General features: G+C 39.9%; 1 protein-coding gene across 2 annotated transcripts in view; it reads left to right on the top strand.

Annotated features, from left to right (window-relative positions):
• LOC117995311 (protein bric-a-brac 1-like) overlaps positions 1 to 11,011 on the top strand; it is a 387,354-nt gene extending 376,343 nt beyond the window's left edge. For both annotated transcript variants that reach the window (XM_034983310.2, XM_034983309.2), the window contains exons 4-5: positions 2,334 to 2,509; positions 2,849 to 11,011. In XM_034983310.2, the coding sequence (XP_034839201.2) occupies positions 2,334 to 2,509; positions 2,849 to 3,340 (668 nt within the window). In that variant the 3' untranslated portion in view covers positions 3,341 to 11,011. The remainder of the gene's footprint in view (positions 1 to 2,333; positions 2,510 to 2,848) is intronic.
• Positions 11,012 to 14,397: the final 3,386 nt, after the last annotated feature.

The following is a 14,397-nucleotide window of genomic DNA, read 5'->3' as shown; positions in this document are numbered from 1 at the left end:
TTTAGAATCATTGTACCTAATTGACTCCAAGGCACAGTCAGAAACCTGTGAATCATTTCATATTCTTGTACAGTTCTTGTACTCTTCGTAGTAATATGATCGACATGATAATGAATTGCGTGTGTTATTAAATGGCTCGACGAATAAAAAAGTCTGTTGAACTGTTGTTCTCTCTCTTACACGATTATAAGTTAAGAAAGAGAAAACAATAGGTCGTTACGAATGACCATATCAGGCAGAAAGGGTTGATTAATATTATCACGCAATTCTTACTTCATGTTGTGTTTAATGTATAAGTTAATTCATTATTGGAAATTAATTAATATGATTAATTATTTATTACCCAATGCATAGCGAACTGTTTTTATATAATATTAGGTGCGATTTTAACTAGATTAAGATTTCCTTCAGTTTATAAGTGCTTTTGCGATTTTTATGCATACTTATATTGTTATTTATAGTTTTTATGATAGTGGTTTTACCTGTACTTTAAGGAAGTTTCTAAGTACATATCCACAATTTCGGCACTGGCAGCAAGTGAACCTCAGTGACCTAGCAGTCCAAAGCGCTCCGGGGGCGATTCTCAGGGAAATCCTACCGGTTCCGCAATTTGTGAATGACTGCCCCATGACCTTTCCACTATGAGCAATATATTATAAGCGCCGCGCTATATGTTCTTTGTGATTACAAACGAAATACATCCACTACTGGGTATAGCTTTTTTGCAAGGATCGCAACAGAACCCCACAGGTCAGTTTTGCTGGCAGTGTGGTATTCCATTACGGCGCTCTCTAGGCACCCATATGTAAAACAAGCAATTTTTTATTATTTATACAGAACTAGATGATGCCCGCGACTTCGTCCGCGTGGATTTAGGTTTTTAAAAATCCCGTGGGACTTGGGAGCTCTTTAATTTTCCGGGATAAAAAGTAGCCTATGTTCTTCCTGGGATGCAAGCTATCTCTGTACCAAATTTAGTCAAAATCGGTTGAACGGATAGGCCGTGAAAGGCTAGCAGACAGACAGACAGGCACACTTTTGCATTTATAATATTAGTATGGATAGATGCTAAACGCTATACATCTGAAATGAGCATATCAAACCTAATAAAATGTTTTTGATAATGAGACAGAATAGAAAAAATTATGCTACAAATAAAATGAGTTACACTTCAAATCATAATTAAAAAAACTTTCTTGTACCTACTCTTCGATTGTAGCAATCAAATGATCCATCTACCTCATTATAGAGCATCCTAAGTCGCTGCCCATTCGGGGCTTGAACGTCAAATTATTTTGCATCGCCTGGTGAACGGGAAAAACCTATGCACCTACTTTACTAACTTCGTATCAACGAAAGGTAGCCGCGATTCAAGGGGCATCGACTCACCATAGGCACGCCGCACCGTGACGCTAATTTCGTTGAACCATAAGTATCTCAGCGGAGTTGAGAGCGGAGCGGCGCGGCGCGCGGTAATCAAATGTATGGAAGGGATGAGTCTGAAACCGCTCATGGCTAGAGCGGCGCGAATTGCGGTAGCGTGGCGTAGATAGAGCTTCTATGTTCCTTCTATGTCAGAACCCATAGAATACTTAAAGGGAAGTGGGAAGAGCGTCGGAACGCGAACGGTAGGAACATCGCATTGTATTGCATAAACGTGGGGCCAGTCTAACTTTATCTTTATGCATTTGTTTCTAGTTATTCGCTGCGCTATATTACCTTGCGTAGCGGAAAGGTCGTGGACAAGCCAGTGTATAATTTAAGTCATTACCGATGAAATTGACGATTTTTATAGGAAACGTTTTTTTGACAGTAAAAAATAATTATATACCAACCTATTCCAGCTTATTCCAGCTTTTTTGTTATTCCTCAAACTTATAAACCATAAAAATTTATTGAAATTCCTTAACAAAACGATTATGAAATAATATGTTTGTTTAATTATGAAAAGCGAGGTTATGAAAAACTGCAAGTATTTTGTACGATAAATATTTTATTTGGAGAAATGCACCTTGAACGCGTGTGGCATACTTAGTGTAACTTCGTACCGACTTCAGAATTATCGTCTTAATAAAACTTACCAAAGAACATTGCGACCTTCTGAGAAGAATTTGGTATTGTTCGGGAAACTCCCATAAACTTTTGTGAAGGCATAAATTGTTGCTCAAGTTAATATATCAAATATTTTGAGAGATAAAATCCCTACACACCTTTCTTCGTTTGTATATACGAGTATAAAAACTAGAATTAATTTCTGTCTTGACGAATGAACACAAGATACTTGAGAAGTTGTGCTTTATCAGTTCACGCTTTACGGTTGTGACTCGTTCCAGATTTGAGACCCAAAGGTCGCGGACGACCGCAACGCATCCTGCTGGGCGTGTGGCCCGACGAACACATCCGCGGCGTCATCCGCGCCGTCGTGTTCCGCGACTCGCACGCTGCACACGCCGCCCACGCTACGCATCACATTAAGGAGGAGGTGCTCCCCGTCTATCCTGCTATCACGGTCAGTATTGCACTCACCCCCTCCCGACTCGACTTCTTTTCCCTGATAAAACTTCGTCGAACGAAAACCCTCCCTTTTTGTTCATACTTTTGATTCATTGCTTTTTAACGACCTCCATATTCCTTGTGCTAATGCGAACATGCCTGCGAATTGCAGTTGTAATTGGCTGAGCGATTATCAACGTTTTATATTTAATTGGAGTTTTCGGAGACATTATCTATATCTATATATAGATGATAATTTGTTTATGTTTTTCCAGTGAATTATTTGGTTTGATAGCTTTGCGAAAGTACTCGGAGGATATTAGCGGGTTCTCATGTTGGCGGATGCGTGTTACAGGACGGCATGACGGCGGTGCAGAACACTTACCCGGTGCCGTGCGGCAATGGGCGCGAGGGCGGCGTGTCGCCCAACGCCGCGGCCGCTGCCGCTGTGGCCGCTGTGGCGCACGGCCTGCGCCGCCAGATGTGCAACATGGTGGTGGCCGCCCAGAGGCCACCCGACCACCCGCAGCACCTCGGCCTGCCCCCGATGCCGCTGCAGTCGCCGCGCCTGCCCTCGCCGCTCTCTGCCGGATTGGAGTCGCCGCTGTGCTCGCCGCCGCCCCCCGGCCACGCTCTCGAGCCCCCAAAGCCTTCCGACCCGTTCCGACCCTTCGCCTCGCCCCGCCCTGACAGCCGCTACAGCGAACGCGACGTCGTCGCGGAGATGACCGACATGGGTCCGCCTAAGACCCCGATCTCGATGACCAAGAACGGCAAGGAGCTGTCGTCGCCGCTGCCGGTGAAGATGGAGCCGCCGCCGGCGGAGGCGCGCGCTGAGAACATCTGAAGCGAGGCCGCGGGAGTGGCGCCGGTGCACGCACCGGTGGGCGTTCCGCCGCCGCTGCCCGCTTACCCGTACTTCGTCCCCAATCGCAACTCCGTCGGCTACTTCTAAAGCGGAAGCGAGTGTGCAGGACGGGCGCGGAGCGGGAGCGGGGCGGCCGCCGCGACGCCCGCGCCGCTTTCGCTTCGACGTGTCACAAGTATTTAATCACGAAATATGATTGTATTCGGCATTACTTTATCATATTTAATTAACTATTATTTAAAGTGGACTCGCTGTGCAATACATTGCTTGTTGTTTAGTTACGAATTTCGTAATATTATGAAGGATTATTTTTAGTTTAATTACCTATTATATTTAGTTTTTGTATACATTGTTTGTTTATGTATGTTTCGATTACACATTTAAGTATATAATAATTATGTTTCGCTAAGTGTGTAGGAGGCGCAGAGCGCGGGAGGGCGCGCGCGCGTCGTGCCCGCGCGCTCTCCCATAGGACTAATGTTACGTGTAAGCTTATAACGACTTAGATCCATCTGTGAACGTAGAGATATCAAAATTAAAAACATTTGGCCGGATTCAAAAGACTGTTTGGTATACCTATTCATTATAAATCAACTACCTACATACATTTTATGCGTAAGACAAAATCATGAATATAAATTAGCCCTAGTTGTATGTTTAAATTAAAGCATAGATGTATGTTTCATTTTATCATGAGGTCGATGTCAATTTCTCTATAGCAGGATAGCGGTGTTGTTGCTTGCGGCTTTCCCCGGGCGCCTCGGCCGCGCGGCTCGCGGTTCTCGCCCGCGCGGCTCTACGAGTAGACTTAGAGATCGCCAAATGTAACATAGATGTATCTTTAGCCAGTAGTGATTGTTCCAAATGTTAGGCTAATTAGAGTTCGGGGCTCGACCGACCTCTCCGCATTAACTTATAATATCGTATCGATGTCGTTCAGCTTCCTGTGTCTCTAAAGTTCCTCGTGCCTATCGAGCTACTCTATTTAGCGATTAGATAACAAACGGCCGATTGCAACACTAGGCTTACGGTAATTCTTAACTCGCCCCCGTGGACAGTTCATTTAAACTTCTAACTACATCTCCATGGAATTAAAAATACCATCTAAAGTCCTAACCAAAATGCATAATTTAACCGTGCTTTACAATTTCTATTGCCAATACTATAATAGATTTAAAGAATTCATTTATAGTACCTACCCACCTACTAGTGTTGCAATCGCAAAAAATTTCAAAAAACATAATTGTGTATCGATGTTATTGATGTAAAAGATCATTTGTTAATGTAAGGAGGTACATCGGCTTGCCCATTTTAGTTTTAGGAGCACCAAAATCGCCAAGCATTCGACGTATTTACATCATTCGTCTGCTAACCTACCTATTGCGTAGCTCTAGATTATGTCTACATTTCAATTAACTTAGATTAGCTGTGTAACTTATTCGTAGCATTTAGTATTCTCGCCGACGACGCGACGACGCCGACCCGCGGCCGTCGACGACACGACAGTCCGACGAATGACACAGCGAGCGAGCGCCACAGGAGCTCATTTTCGTTGGCGCGAATACATATTATAAGGTGTATATGTACAAATTTGTTTTAACACCTTCCTGTTAAAAAGTTATTTTATTACACACTTTCGGCGGGAAAAATTGTAGTGTACTGATCTTCTTGCCGCAAGGGTATACCATGATTTAGATATTGTTGGCGGACATTCGTTGGCGTTATCACGTAAAATATTGAAGGGGAGGGCGGGCCGCAGCACGCGGGCGAACACCGAACACACTCTAGGAAAACAAAGGAAGTGATTGCGCGATCGCACCGGGCCGTGCGTGCAGTTCGCTCGCCTCGCTCTGCGGCTCGCCGCACGAGTCTCGTCGCAGAACTAGCTCGAGAAGCATGTTAAAAAATAAGTCTTCAAGTGGCCTTGATATCTCACTATTGTTTGGAATTTGGATTATCTGGTTCGGTTAAAGTTTGGAAATTAGTGTATAAAAGAGACCAAATTATTAAAAAGACATTTGCGATTCAGATCTAGTGTTGATGAAACTTTTGGCTATCCTTTTGGAAATAAAGTTAACTATAGGAAAATTAAAAAAATTATATAAACGGCCTATACGTTTCGGATGAATTGCGTAAATTTGGTAAATGTTACTACGCATATTTTCTATTGTGTAAGTTTAGGCTAATGTGTTCAAAAAATAAATTAAAATTTTTGAAAAAGTAGAAAGTGCCTTCCAAATTTTTGACCACGGTAAGTGTTGGAACGGGTGCGGCGATGATCGGCTGGAAGCGGCCCGTGGCGGCGCGGCGCGGCGTGCCGGCCGGCCCCGTGCGGCCTCGTGAGTCGACGCGCGGGCGCGTGCGACTGCGGACGACGCGCCTCGCCGTCACTCGACCGCACTGTACGTGCTTAACTATAAAAAGTTAGACTAATAAAAATTCAAAATTATTATATAAAAAATTAAATACATATGACTATTATATAGTAAAAAATATACTAAAAATTATATATTTGGCCGATGTGGTATTACCCTGACAGGCAAGCGTTAGCTGACTATTCGGCATCAAAATTGACTCTATTATATTATTTTCTTTACAAATAAATAGTTAACAAAAATCGGAAAACAATGCATACCTACATGCAATGTGCCATTTGTTTGAACTGATTACGTTCGTTTTTGTATCACACTTGGATTTTGTAGTTATAATATAAACATAATTAATTTATTGTACTGGATTGAAAGTATACATTTCGATTACATAAAGTATAAGTGACTATATTATTTTCGCGATAGTTAAGTAAAGATTACTAATTGTATGTAGTAATATCGTACCTATTCCTCCCGAGGCGATTGTTTTGGTACTTTATTCCTGTTGTGACTTCGACTCTGACGGCACCTGCGTGCCTTGTATCGCATGACAATTTTTTCAAGTCCAGTATATTCTTTTGTGATAAAAATGCATATAATTATATTTTTAATTATTGTAAAGAAGCCTTTTTGCAATATACTGCTACTATGTTTAAATAATTTTATTTATATTACTTATTAGTTAAAATCCTTCCGCCGTTTTGGGCTCAAAGTATTTAATTTCTTTACCTGCAGAGTAACCAAAAACTTTTTTTTAACAATTGAAGTATTGTATTTTACACGTGACTGTTTAGTTGTAAGTAGTTTTCCCCGTGGGTTAAATTATCAAATAGAACATTTAAGATTATGATTTGCTTCTGGAAATTTTTGAAGCATAGGAATATTATTATGGATCCCTAAGTTGTTTTTACTATTCCTGTGTGTTTTTTTTCTATTTATATCCACGTTAGATAACAAGACACATCATTTTTAAAATTTGGAATAAGCGCTTTCTAATAAATTCGCATATAATTTTGCCGAGTCGGTATATGTTCACATTATGCGGTTATATCTGATTCCTTTTTACTTATTCATTGAATTATGTAGCTACTACAAAACCCTACAATTAAATATAATCCACTCTACGTAGGAAGTGTTAGATTTACTAGCCAAAAAACCAATTTAAAACTTTTAGTAGCTGTATATAATAATATATGGCAGTAACAAACGGATACTGAAAAGAAAAGTCAATTAATTTTAAAGGCCAATATCTACTTAGGTCGAAACTGTTTTTCGATATTTTTTTATTCAGAACAATATGCCTAAAATAGGTTTTTCAGTAAAAATAACGTCTTCTTAACTTTTAAGACGCTTTTCAGTATTCGGAGACAGAAAGCGCATGTTCCGTTGTTAATATTGTGTTTATAACTTAAATGTTTTGATCTCTACCAGTTTATTTATTACCTATATTTCATTATATGTAGTATTTTCGATACAGCTACGGAAACTTATTTGAAATATTTTAAAAGTATTTAAAATAATAAATCCAGTAAAATTAATTAATTTTAAGATTAAACATTTAGTTATTTATAATTATTTCTTCCAATTTATCGATCGAATAATGAAATCTCTCTTTATTTCTAAAAGCATCTTTCATATTAAGTGACTTATAAAAACCAGTCACATCATCATACTTATTTATAAGAAGATATTAATTATTAAGAGATGCTACAGTTTTCGGCTGTTTCCACTAGCGATGGCCGATGGTTGCAAAAACATTCGAATGAATTGAACAATTGATTAATCGATTGTTGATATTTTGTCTTCACAAAAATCGATAGTCGATTGTTCAATATTGTTTGATTCATTCTACTGTTAAATCGACGAGCGCACGGTCTGAAACGAATAAATCGAAAATCTAAATCAATTGCACAATTGCATTCGATTTTCGATACATTAATCCCAGACTCGCGCGCTAAGCAACAATTGAACGATCGAAAACGATCGATTGTTTTTCAAATGTTCATTCGATTGTTATCGAAAAATAACAATAGTCGAATAATTTGATTGTTATTCGAATGAATCGCCCATCGCTAGTTTATACCAGTGAAATCAATACTTATATCAATTCTTAGCGGTATCTAAACACAGGAATGTTAAAAATACTTACGTAATAAAAATTAAAATGGTTTTAGTTTATAACATTTACGTTAAAATCCTGTCACAGTGACATTATATCGTTATATGACGATTATGTTAATGCAATTTATTGTTGTTAAGATTAGGTATTTCCTTCTCAACTACCTGTGTTCCTGGAGAAAAATAAATGTGTAAAAGAAATGCTTATATATTGTGATCAAAGGTGTACTATAATGTATGTCCGAAGTGTGTTTCAAGCATAGTGTTTACTGGTCGATGCTGTACCTTTTTATGATTATTATTACGTACTTTTTTCAAAATTTTCCTTTAAGTATATAAAATACTAGATGCAGCGTGGATTTAGGTTTTTGAAAATCCCTTGGGAACTCTTTGATTTACCAGGATTAAAAGTAGTATATTATGTCCTTCCCGGGATGCACACTATTTCTGTACCAAATTTCATCAAAATCGGTTGAATGGGTGGGCCGTGAAAAGCTAGTAGACAGACAGACAGACACACTTTCGCATTTATAATATTAGTTTGTGGAAGTGTCCTATATTGTCACCGTTCGCAAGTGCCAGCCCTATGCGCTTTCGAATTGTCTAAAGAAGAACATAAATTGGGTATTTGACTCCAATTTTTTTATTACTTTATTATAAACTAGGATAAAAATAATGACGTAAACTGAAAAAACTAATTAAATCGATCAATTAATATAAAAGTTATAGGCATTTAAATATTTCTGATTAGACAGAGATAGCAATATAGAATCATGACGTCATTTTGACAAATGCCATAGCAGCTTCGTGCGGTTTCATACAAATTTTCGTTCTGCGAGAAAGGGATAGAAGACCCTCCCACTCCAAAATGTCTGTAAGTTTGTAAATCTTTGTTGGATTTTAATATTTTTTTCAGTGTACGTCATTATTTTCATCCTAGTTTATAATAAAGTAATAATATTTATCAAATTCAAAAGTAGTAAGATACCCAATTCTACCTATATTTAAGTAGGTAGGTAGGTGATAAAAGATAACATAATGTGATATGATAATGTTGCTTTAAAACAATCACACACTAAGTACCTAGGTACGTAATTAAAAAATCTATACCAATACTTGAAAGTATACCTAATTTGGGAACAAAGGTACCTGGTTTTTTATTATTAATTTTTTGTGTGATTATACAATATGTATTGTCCTACCTAGTCCACCGGGTTGGCGCGGGGACTGTGCGGGGTGTAGTGCGTCCACACCCCGATTGCCTTCTCGACCTGTCGCGTACTATAGTAAAAAAATACTGCGAAACCCTAATAAGAATGTCGTGTCTGAAACTTGCTCCATATTTTTCTTTTATATTTTTCCTATCTTTCATCTAGTCCGCAGTGCATATTTTTAAGAATGAAAAGCACCGGAAAATTGAGGCCAGTAAATATCGGAAAAATATCCGCCAGTAAACACTAGGCAACAAAGCTAAGGGCGTCACTGACTTCAACTCGGCTCGTGCTTCGTCTCCATCAGACGAGAGGTTTTGTAATCTGTATCAATCAATGAGGAAGTTTCAGGGACAGCTTCAATAAAATTTTCATAGATGTCTCTTGAATATTTCGCATAGGTCGCCACGAAAGAGGAAAAATAATACCTATATCTATATTATGATCTATGCTTTAATGTTTAGGTCGTGTCAATCAATGACATAGATGAAGAGTAAGAGCTAGCGTGCACTGCAATTTTCCTTACTTTTCTTCCTCACAATATCTGTGAACTATAATAGAAGTAATTAATTAATTTCGCATCCGATTTAAATTTAAAAATTTAAAGCATATATGATATAGGTATTATTTTTCGTCTTTAGTGGTGGTAATATATTCAGCGCCATCTATGAAAATTTTCTCGAACGTTGCCTGGAAAACTCCTCATTCCGTTAAATATAAGCGATGAATTATTAATGATTAATTCAGCCGTGGCTAGTTAGAACTAAACTACCGGCAAAGCCGTGCCGCCAAGCAATTAAGCGTTCCGGTGCAATGCCGTGTGGAAACCGGTAAGAAGTAAGGCTTAATGAAATTGCCATACTCCTTCCAACTTAGCCCACTTCCATCTTAGGGTGAGATCTATAGAGCGCAGTCTGACTTAAATTAGACTTAAGACAGAGTTAAAACGAGACAGAGCTATATCTCTCACATAAATTTGTTTTAACTCAATCTTAAGTCCGAGCAAAGTGAAATTACGCTCGATAGATCTCAGCCTAAGATTGTATTATCACTTACCACCAGGTGAGATCGCAATCAAAAGATAACTTGTTACGGAATAAATGAAAATTGCAAAATACATTTTACCCGTCTGCCCCGCGGGTTTTTTAAAATTCAGATATAAATTAGCTCTTGATTGCAATCTCACCTGGTGGTAAGTGACGACGCAGTCTAAGAGTGGGTAAGATGGGTTCACGGGAGGCGTTCCGCAAGCAAAGTGAACGGACTATTGCTTCCCAACATCATTTGCACCCGAATTTCCGACCACTGTAGAAAATATACTTGTGCCATTATGAACTTGCAAACAGGATCATAAATAATTATTACGATCATAGGGTTGTGAGAATGCCACTGATCGTTATCGTTAAAGGGGTGCCGTTCGGACGCAGACGTATCTAATTTTGTTTAACTCTTTTTTTACTCTTATACTCTTATGCACAACACCAGAGCATCATGATCCAGTTCCACAAGGCTTGTAAGTGCGAGCGAGAGGTCAAAAATTATTTATAACTCAGTTCGCACGTTCGTAATGACCCTACTTTAAGTGATCCAATTTGATCGCGCGTTTACTAGACAGTTCGTAGATTGCCCCCAGGCGCTACATGGGCTAGAACCTACTAGACCCTGGATGTCATTCGATTGCAATAGAATCGGGATATGAATTGACTGGAGCAGCTTGAGTCAGTGACTACCATTTAGCCTCTAATCGTCTTTTTATCAAGTACAATGTAAAATTGGTGTATTTCTTCAATATTCAATGTTTAACACATGTAGTTGATAGTATCCAAGTTACTCCGAAGCCGTTTAGTGACAGTTTATCAGATAAATTATTATGTAGAATGTGTATCTTACATTTTAAGTTCGTTATTGTCACAGTGTACCGTTGTCTGAATGAATATATAAAAATAGAGCAAACAGTGTCGTTTTATTTCTACCAGCGATTAAATGCTCCACTCGATGCGTTGCCTCATATATGTACCTACGAGTAAGACTCGCAAATTGCTAGTGACGTCTACACTAGACTGAAGTTTCAAGCTGATGGTAAGTATATTATTCTTATTTTGGCTGACGTCAGAATGACGTCATTTCGATGTCAATGAGACATAGTTCCAGCGCAATAGCAATTTGCGGGACTTATAGTACATTTCTTGCAATTCACGAAGGCGAGTGAACTTTACTTGTGGTTACGTCGGATACGCCGGCATTGCGTAAATGTGCGTGCATGTCGAACCAATCAGTCGCGAGCAAGCGCTCGCAAACGCACTCATTCAGTGTACCAACCTTATACCGACTTAAACACAATCATGAGCCACTCGCCTTCGTCAATTGCAAAAACTATAATATGTTTCAACGAGCTTGTTGTAATAGCTCAATGCATATTTTTCATTTTGACCTGCCAATAAACAGGTTTCTAGCTAACTAGTGCCTACCCTGGCTTCAAACCTGTGCACGCCACTGCTCCCATGGCCCCACCAACCTCGCGGTTATATGGGCCGAAATGCGGGAGGGCGCCCGTTCGGTACTTGCTCGGTGGCTCTTTCCCGGGGCGCCTTCTTGACTCGCTACAAACTATTTTTTCCTTGTCCCTTTTCGTCTTTCTCCCCTTTCTGGGGCAGACGTAGGTACACAAAAACGCAGATCCCCACGTCATCCGTGAGAATACCAGCGATTATCTACGACATATCCATACTAATATCATAAATGCGAAAGTGTGTCTGTCTGTCTGTCTGCTAGCCTTTCACGGCCCATCCGTTCAACTGATTATGACAAAATTTGGTACAGAGTTAGTTTGCCTCCCAGGGAAGGACATAGGCTTATTTTTATCCCGGAAAATCAAAGAGTTCCAACTGGATTTTCGAAAACTTATATCCACGCGGACGAAGTCGCGGGCATCATCTAGTTATGTCATAAGCTACCATACAAAACAAAAAACAAAAAGGAACGTATTTTCACGGACTCGGATCGGATGAGTGCGTAACCGCCGTAACTCGGTATTGGACAGAATATAGTCCAGAGACTGGCCAAATTCGTGATTAGACTCCAGTTCTGTCCGCTTTAGATGCAGTCCGTTTCTACGAACATAAATTGCTAAGTTTGAAAAGGCTTGTAGTCATTAAAGCTATCTATGCAGTATACTCACCCAAATATGATAAACGGACAAACGGACTGCGTCTAAAGCGGATTACAATTGGCAGTAGTGCGGAAGGGATGAAACGCGGCATCTATTAGAACATTTATATCGCTGATTTCTAGCCTCTTTATTTAGGTATAGTACGTGACAGGTCGAGATGGCAATCGGGGTATGAGGCGGGGGGACGCCCGCACACCCACACACTGCGCTCGCCTGTACCGGTAGTGCGGGGGCTGTGTGGGTGTGCGGGGGGTTCCCTCCCCAATTGCCATCTCGACCTGTCGCGTACTACACATAGTCTATGCCATCAGATACATGATAGCCTAGTAGTTAAGACGTCCGCCTTTTATTCGGGAGATTGGAATTCGATCTCGGGTACGCACCCCTAACTTGCGTTTTAATTCAATCAATCAAAAATTCCACTTGCTTACGGTGAAGGCAAACTTCGTGAGGAAACCTGTATAGGTATCTGAGAGTTCTCCATAATGTTCTCAAAGGTGTGTGAAGTCTGCCAACCCATACTTAGGCTTGGGCAGCTTGGATGGCCAAATCCTTCTCCTTACAGCAGAGAACAGTGCTCAGTAGTGAGCCGGTGATACAGCTTTCGTTTGTCGTGCAGTAGGAAAATACTCATCATCATCATCATCAACCGATAGACGTCCACTGCTGGACACAGCTCTCTTTTACAGGCCATGTTCTTGCGCCGCCTGACGTTTGGATCATGGTGGCTGGTGGCTTTGGGAGATAACAGATAACGTGTAAAAAATCTTACGTTAAAGTATAAAGCGTAATATTTTTATATTTTCTTCGGAGTAGTACTCACCTATTAGAAATCACGTCATACATTGCCATATATCGTGGCAAACCCGAGACACCCTTAAATTTTAACAATAGTTAAAAATAAAATAACGAAGGTCTGGTCCTTGCGGGCGCTTAGTCCATGAAGCTATAGGATGTCCAAGGTCTACGTTTGCCTTGTATGGTAAAGCTATAGCAGGTAAGGTTAAGGGTAAGGCAGGAGGCTTCGATCTACTCGACTTAAATGGATAAGTAGGTACCTACCGGTCCTAAGGCAAGGTAAATGCCGCCAACTTCGTTGTTAGTTCCATTGATTGAACAATCCGGAAAAATGGTCTAGGTAAGCTATTATACTTACCAAACCATTTCTAAAAAGAACCCGAGCAGTCTCAGATCGTTCTTTTTCCGGATTGTTTGACAACCGCACTAACCTAGTCTACTGTCTAACAGAATGAAATAAATAAGTAAGTATAACGTTTCCGATCTGTTAGACCGAGCAGTTGAATAGGCCGGATTTTTACCCAGACTATCCGATCAATTTGACGCCTAACAGAGCCGAATAGAAAGGTAAATGCTACTAACTATACCACCCAAAGAATTTTAAGTACTAGTACCTACCTAGATAACTACGAAGTAGTTAGGTATAGTACGCGACAGGTCAAGGTGGCAATCGGGGTATAAGGTGGGGGGACGCCCCGCATTTCAACCGCGCTTTCCCGCACCGCATTAGCGAGCAGGCTGTGTGCGTGTGCGGGGCATCCCCACCCCGATTACCATCTCGACCTGTCGCGTACTAATTCCTAATTCCATGATATCACCAACCGATCACAACGAACTCATGTTTTCGAATTGAATTTCGAATGTTTTTTTTTGATAGAGTTCTCTAATAGAGTAAGTAGTACAGGAAAAATTGGTTAGTTTATGATTCGTTGGCCCCACACAATGGTTAACGCCCAGTGGGTTTTTGTCTTTGTCATTTGTACGGAATTACGTAACAGAGATAGTCCTGTACTAACTTCTCGGTTCTCCCCGTGGATAGAGTAAAGTGCTAGAAATAATAAAACAAAAGTAAACTTAAAAACAACTGACTTTATTCAAATCATACCATTATACTAATACAAGCGAAAAAAGAAATTAAGATAATAAAAAAAGGTAAAATATAGAACATTAATCCTTAATATGCCCCGTCATTATACATAGTAGGCCTCTCAGTATTTAGTGGTGAGTCTGAGTCGTTTCAACAGCATTAAAATATTGCTAAACCCTCATAGAAACAAACCCCCCACGTTAATATTAAAGTATTTAAAAGATTCCAGTCTGTACCTTATTAGACAAACGCTTTGTTTTGTTGCTGCTCTAGAAAACTTTGTT

This window comes from Maniola hyperantus, chromosome Z, assembly GCF_902806685.2.
Source record: "Maniola hyperantus chromosome Z, iAphHyp1.2, whole genome shotgun sequence".
In the NCBI taxonomy this organism is placed as follows: Eukaryota; Metazoa; Arthropoda; class Insecta; order Lepidoptera; family Nymphalidae; genus Maniola; species Maniola hyperantus.
Note: the sequence above shows the minus strand (reverse complement) of the source record. Positions and strands in the feature narration are given on the sequence as shown.